Genomic DNA, 7,897 nt, shown 5'->3' with positions numbered 1-7,897 from the left:
TCGTTTCTTATTTTTACGACAACCGTAGTTCGACCACTATAGTTTCAGTTTATATATTGTTTTTAAAAATAATACAAATACATTAAAACTAAGGATGGCTTCTCCTGGGCCTAAGCATAAGTCTGATCTAGAGAAAATAGAAATTGCCAAACAATTTAAATCCGAAGGCAATGAATGTCACAAACAAGAAAACTTTAAACAAGCTATTGGAAAATACCACAGAGCTCTGATGCAGTTGAAAGCTGTTGGTAGTTCCAAAAGTGCTGGATTAGGAGCGTTCTTGTCTGATGAAACCATGCAGGACATGGGGTATTCAGAGCCAGTTAGCGAGAGTACCAGGCATGAAGTGACAAAACTGATGTGTGATTGCTACAATAACCTTTCAGGTACTACTCCCAATGAACTCGGACAGCTTTAGCCACTATTCAAAAGCGATAAGACACCGTCTTCCAAAGAACAAGGTTTTAATTTCTGAAGATTGCTTATCCTACATACTACACTATACTCTGTCTACACAGACACAAAGTTTAAAAAACAAATGAGTATTTTCTATTTATTAATATAATTTATTTTAGCACCAGAACAATAGTGGTGTACTGGATATGTGGTCATTCATGGGACCAGAAGGTTAGGTCCCAATTTCTGTCCCCATTTTTGGAAATTATAAGATATTTCAAAAGAAACCTAGTTCTTCTTAAATGAGTTTAGCTCTCATGAGTACATACAGAGGTCAATATGTGGGAGTTGGAATATTGCAACTACAAAGGCACCAAGCTCTTCTAAAGAAACCTACTAAATGGTGCCTCTTTAAGCCATACGGCCTTCTATGTAATCAGGTTGCTAATAATATGATTAAAATATTGTATGTTTATCAGAATCTTGACAGTCACATTCCAAGGGTCATACAGATGTGGATGCCATTTATTTATATACACCATTTGAACAGTTCTCTGGGTCATGAGTGAATCTGGGTCGTTTCGCCCTAAATCCTGTTCGCCCCCGAGTCGTTTCGCCCTGATTCCCCTTCGCCCTGGGTCGTTTCGCCCTAATTGCCAGGGTGTTTCGCCCTAGTTTTTATAAGGATTTATCTTTAGCTTGTTACAACTAGAGTATTACTTTTTTATACAGTGTTATGTTATTTTTATTACTGTTTCTTTTGCTTCAGGTATATCTCAGGGAAACAGATAAGGTTCATTTTATCGTTTTTAGGATTTTTATTTGACAGAAAACGAATTGAAATTAAAATTCAATCGTACAGAAATTGATTTTGAAAATGGAAAACGAATTGAAATCGATTCTTCGTCGTTTTATTTTTTACGCGGACGGGTTAGGAAACTTTCATTAACGGCGTGCGCGCCCAAAAAACTAATTGTAACAAAAAAATTGCAGTGAAAAATAATTGACCCAAAATCTTATCTGTTGCAATGCTAGAGACGCTTTGAAATAAAACAAACTAACAAGTTATTTATATTGCATATATTTTGATAGCTTCAAAGTGATAACATACTTTACGGAATACACATGTCTCAACAAAACATTCAATACAGTGTCCCTAGCACACATGCACAAACAGTTGACATACACAGTTGACATACATTTTATTTTACATAACAGAAAACAAATGAGCGCATCACACCAAAATACAGACTTCATTTTATATTTATTAATACACATGTCTAAATAAAACACACACAACAGTGTCGTAGCACATACTCACACAATAAGTTGACAACAGAAAACAACTGTTCACAGTTCACCAAACTACAGACTTCATTCTGTGATAACATCATCCACAACCTCCAGGGTCGTTATGTTGTCGGACGGTCCGTACATTCTGGAGACAGCCTTTAAGAAATGGGATGTGGTTACTTCGTTTTCCATGTACTTGTCCCAGAGTTACATAAGAATTAAATCAGGGTGAATCAACCCACTTGTAAGGGCGAAACGACCCGGCGCCAAACGACCGATGTGACAGAGGGCGAACGGGATTAAGGGCAAAACGACCTGAGACCGTCATGAGTCTTGCTCTTAACCATTCCAACATGTTCTTTTCACCCTTATAGTTTACTTTGTGTAAGTGATCCACCTGTTGTTAGAAGAAAACATCAGAAACAATCCCAATGGGTTTAACATATCAATTACGTAATTATTTTCTCAATTTTTACTGCTGAATACGCGTTAACAAAACAGCTTTAGTGATTTGTGCACCTTTATAGTGTTTTTTTAAGTTATCACTAAATCATTCTGGTTACAGGCCATTTTAATGCAAAATATTATAAAGCAGGGGTTTTTCAGCACTGTCTGCGCCTCCGGAAAACGGAGGCACTCCCAAAGCAAACAGACCAGATCCCAAACCGAAATTATAAAAAAAAAATCCCAATTTACAATTAAAAAAAATAAAAATAAAAATATTTTATTTTTTTTAAGAATGAAGTGTCTTATAACTTGTGTGACTGACCAGTGTTTGTTTTGGTCAAAAGTATCTGCCATAAGGTTTTGACTGTTCAGTTCTTATCTCAGAGTGTAACTGTAACTGAAAAACAAAACTACAGTACTTGAATAAACGTTGAACACGCCCAATATTGCATCTGTTTATATAAAGAAGACAAAATAACAAATAAAAACAAATTTATTTGTTAAACCACTGAATTATTTAAGCATGATAAATTCACAATTTTTTCCCAAATGAGCCGTTTCATCAAGCAAAAATTCCCAAAATGGCCAATTTTGTCGATACAAAAATTCCCAATTTGGTCAGACTCCTTTTCCCAAAATAGGCAGAAAAAAAACCTGTAAAGAGATCATTTATCTGATAGCTATTATCACCTTTAGTAGAAGAAATACATACACAAAATTACAAAGATGTAAGTTTGTTAATATTATTTATGTATTGCATTAATTGAATACACTTATCATCTGTTGAGTAATTTTAGTAATTGTATTAAACTACAATACTACATTTACTTGAAAGTGCTAGTGTGTTAATTACTCTTTTGATGGTCAATGAACACATTTTTATCAAGGAAGACACAAAAATAGATTATAAAAATAAACATAATATATAATTGTAATAATTTTATTGTAATTTTATGATATTGACATGTTTATGTTTTTGTTTATTGCAGCATGTCTACTGAAGCAAGATGCACCAAATCATCACAAGATCTTAGAATATTGTGACAAAGTTACAGATCTTGATCCCAGTAATGCAAAGGCACACTACAGAAAAGGGTTGGCATATTATAGTTTGGAAAAATATGAAGAAGCAGTGCAATCATTCAGTGTGGCATCAAAGTTGGACAGCTCGTTTCAAGGTAACACAAAAGTCTGATTGTGGTATAACCTTGCAGGAGTACTATAACCACAGGTTGAGTGATTTACTTTGTATTACCCTCAAAGATGGCGTGAACACACTATTATGTGACACTGAAGTAAGAGTTCAGACTTTGGTTTAAGAATGCTTAATAGGTTATAGTTTTAGGTTTTGCATTAATTATACCCCTACAAACCAAGTTTAGTGGGATATAAAGGAGTGAACCTGTCTGTCTGTCGGTCGGTCAGTCCGTATTAAGTGTCCGCTCTCTAATTCAATTTGCTTTCATGTGATCTTCACCAAACTTGGTCAGATGTTGTATCTAGATGATGTCTAGGTCAAGTACGAATATGGGTCATGCCGGTTCACAAACTAGGTCACGGAGTCACTTAGTGCATTTAAAACATTGAGCATGGTGTCCGCTCTTGTATTTAAGTATTTTTTATCCTTCACCAAACTTGGTCAGAAGTTTTTACCGGTATCTAGGTGATGTCTCGGCCAAGTTCGAACATGGGTCCTGGCAGGTCAAAAACTAGGTAACAGGGTCACTTAGTGTGTTTTAAACATTGAGCATAGTGTTGGCTCTCTAATTCAAGTAGTTTTCATCCAATATCTTCACCAAACTTGATAAGAAGTTGTATCTAGATGATATCTAGGTCAAGTTTGAATATGGGTCATGCTGGGTCAAAAACTAGGTCACAGGTCACTTAATGCGTTTTAAACATTTGGCATGTTGTCCGCTCTCTAGTTCAAGTAGTTTTCATCCAATATCTTCACCAAACTTGGTCAGAAGTTTTATTTAGATGATCTTTACGCCAAGTTTGAACATGTGCCATGCTGGGCAAAAAACTAGGTCACAGGGTCACTTAGTGCGTGTTTTAACATTCAGCATGGTGTACGCTCTCTAATTCAAGTAATTTCATCCGATATTCTCCAAATTTGGTCAGAACTTTTATCTAGATGATCTTTAGGCCAAGTTCCAACATGGGCCATGCCAGATCAAAAACAGGGTCACTTAGTACGTTTTACACATTCAGCATGGTGTCTGCTCTCTTATTCAATTAGTTTTCATTTGATCTTCACCACAGTTGGTCAGAAGTTGGTCCTAGATGATGTGTAGGTCAAGTTCGAACATAGGCCATGTCAGACCAAAAACTAGGTCACGGGGTCACTTACTGCGTTTTAAACATTGAGCATAGTGTGCTCTGTTTTTTGTGAAGACAACATGCAAAATATTCTGTGTCAGTGCTGCATGTGGGCGTATTCGTCACGTCTGTGACAAAGTTTTAGTTAATTTTATCAACATATAAGTTATACCTAAGTCAAAACTGGACACCGTTCACCGTCCGATCAGCGGCCGACTTTTTTTTGCACTCATCGGGCTGGCGGCCAATGATCGCACTCTAGTTGAACTTGTATCGGCAAAAGTAAAGGTATTTCCCAGAAGCATAAACATCGGCCGCCAACTGTCTGATTGCCAGAGGGCCTCCGCACGATGCCAGCAGACGCCGGACGATGCTCGTTATCATACACGTACAATGAATCCAATGCCGGGCGATAACAGTTCGTATATCTTTCGATCTTTTTCGATCTCAACTCGATTCCTTCCCGGGCCCGATGTCGGGAAAAACAAACTGTGATATAAAAAATTAATCCGGAAGCCGCCCGATACTACAAAATGACCCTACGTGCGTGTGATCATGGGCCGGCGCCAGCCTGATGAGCGGGCCGCTGATCGGATGGTGATCGGTGTCTATTTGTGACTGAGGTTTTAAACTTTGTCACTCATCGGACAGAGGACAGCTCCGATGTGTCCAGTCTTCCCGATGCCTGGAGATCGCACACATCGGCCGGCAACCGGATTATTTGTGACTGAGGCATAAAATAGACACTCGCATACATAACTGCACCATTTAAATTAATTTTTACACAAATCTGTATGCTTTATTGGAAATAAACTATCATCAAAAATTAAACAATGTGCATGTGTGAATGAGCACAGTTCACAAACACAGCTTAAATGATAAAAAAAACACTTTCCCTTTCAGTGAGAAATTTGTGGAAAAGTGCTAAGGCTTGAACATCAGAATGTTTTTCTTCTAGTATCCCACCAACAATGTATTTTAATCACTGACTCAAAGTTGTGTTTGTCTGAATTAAGGAAATAATTTGTATTAATTGTTTAATTGCATGAACTAAATATCATAATCTGAATTTTACTGTTCATGTGACGACATTCAAGCATACCCAAACAAGGCTAAATACTGAACCATGTTCTGTTTCCAGCTTCCAAGTATATCCGTCAATGCAAGGAAGGGATAAGGAAACAAGACCAACAGCTAAAGGACGCATACAGAGGCATCTTCAATAAAGGCAGCAGAGACTCAGAGGCAGCAGACAATGGCTGAAGAAAGCACTCTGATCAACCTGTTTATTTGAAGAACAACTGTTATGTACCTGTTTTTATTAGCTCGGCTGTTTTCCGAGAAAACCAGAGGTATTGTCAAAGCCAGCTCATCGTCCGGCGTCATTCTAAAATCTTTACATTGGCTCTAAAATCAAAGTGCTTCCACCTACAACTTTGAAACTTCATATGTAACTGCACCTTGATGAGTTTTACACGCCACACCCATTTTTGGTTCACTAGGTCAATGGTCAAGGTCACTGTGACCTCTAAGAAAAAAAATAATGTGGCAAGCTTTCATTTATTATGCTCCCCCAAAATTTATTTAGGGGGGAGCATATAGTTTCCGCTTCGTCTGTCCGTCCGTGTTTCCCTGTGTCCGTTCGTGCACAATTTTAGTCCGGGCTATTTCTCAGAAACTAATGACCGGAATTCAATGAAACTTTATGGGAAGCTTCACTACCTGGAGGAGATGTGCATATTATCAGTGGGTTCTGGTCGGATGATTTTTCACACAGTTATGGCCCTTTGAAATTTTCCATTAACTGTACATATAGTGCAATTCTTGTCCGGGCTATTTCTCAGCAACTAATGACCGGAATTCAATGAAACTTTATGGGAAGCTTCACTACCAAGAGGAGATGGGCATATTATCAGCGGGTTCTGGTCGGATGATTTATCACAGAGTTATGGCCCTTCGAAATTTTCCATTGTTCATATAGTGCAATTCTTGTCCAGGCTATTTCTCAGCAACTAATGACTGGAATTCAATGAAACTTTATGGGAAGCTTCACTACCAAGAGGATATGTGCATATTATCAGCCAGTTCTCGTTGGATGGATGATTTTTCACAGAGTTATGGCCCTTTGAAATTTGGCATTGTACATATAGTGCAATTCTTGTCCGAGCTATTTCTCAGCAACTTATAACGGGAATTCAATGAAACTTTATGGGAAGCTTCACTACCAAGAGGAGACGTGCATATTATCAGCCGGTTATGGTCGGATGATTTTTCACAGACTTATGGCTCTTTGAAATTTTCTATAAACTGTACATATAGAGCAATTCTTGTCCTGGCTATTTCTCCCCAACAACTGACTGGAATTCAATGAAGCTTTATGGGAAGCTTAACTACCTTGAGGAGATGCGCATGTTATTTGTTGATTCTGTTTAGATGATTTATTTAGAGAGTTATGGCCCTTTGAAAATTTTAAGTTGCTAAACCATCCATCGTATTATTTTGTCCAAAGTTATGCCCCTCAAGACTTTTCCTTTTATCTGAATATATAGTGCAATATTGTGACAAAAAAACACTTTGGGGAGCATCACCTGTCTCCGACGGTTTCTTGTTCAAAACAGCACCGGCAGCTGAGCGTTGGCACCCGCTATGCTGTGCTCTTGTTTAAGTCAAATAATATACTGATAAACATGTATTACCGTTTTAAGTGTTCAAATTATCTCACATCATTCTAAACAATTAAATATTATCAAAAGCATCAGGTGAAAATTGCCTTAAGCCACATGTGGCCAGCATAGCTTCAGACCAGCCTGTGCATCCTTGCAGTCTGGTAATGAGGTTCACTGTCCACTATAAAGAAATTCAATATTTCCTGGTCACATGAGGTCCGAAGGTAGTTTCTGACCAAACTGCGCGGATGCACAATCTGGTGTGGAGTTACTCTGGTATTATATGGCATAAGACCTATTATTGCATAATAAGGTTTAAGTATGTTATAGAGGTCAAAGTTTGTGACACAACAACATAGAGATGCATAAGTTCGAATTGGCACGACTAATACTCTGTACATACAAGTATCTGCCTGTTAATGCGCTGTATATTGTGCTGTATGCAGGACTCTGAGCCCAGATAGTCAATTGGCATTTACATAGGTGATGCTTTATCTGTCATACAGATATAGTTCCAAGCAATAATATTATAACATATTTTAGATAAACTCTCATGCATGAAATGATGTCAAATGGAAACGGAACAAAATTTGAATGTATTGTTAAAACAACTTTTTTGTTTCATGAATTAAACTAATAGTTAAATTTAAACACCATCTGTTTTCCTATGTTATTTTGAATTTATATACTGGTAGGCATTGGTAGTTGATGGCTTGCTAACATTTATCCTTTTTTTACATTACATGTATCTATTAAACCAATACGAAAAGTAA

General features: G+C 37.4%; 1 protein-coding gene across 1 annotated transcript; it reads left to right on the top strand.

The window, feature by feature from the left end:
- The first annotated feature begins 1 nt into the window (after position 1).
- LOC127873776 (tetratricopeptide repeat protein 9C-like) lies at positions 2–7,897 on the top strand. Its single transcript, XM_052417751.1, has 3 exons — positions 2–386; positions 3,126–3,314; positions 5,600–7,897. The coding sequence occupies exons 1-3, from the start codon at positions 95–97 to the stop codon at positions 5,719–5,721; spliced, it is 603 nt and encodes a 200-aa protein (XP_052273711.1). The 5' UTR covers positions 2–94; the 3' UTR covers positions 5,722–7,897.

The sequence above is a fragment of the Dreissena polymorpha genome, chromosome 3 (genome assembly GCF_020536995.1).
Source record: "Dreissena polymorpha isolate Duluth1 chromosome 3, UMN_Dpol_1.0, whole genome shotgun sequence".
Lineage (NCBI taxonomy): Eukaryota > Metazoa > Mollusca > Bivalvia > Myida > Dreissenidae > Dreissena > Dreissena polymorpha.
Note: the sequence above shows the minus strand (reverse complement) of the source record. Positions and strands in the feature narration are given on the sequence as shown.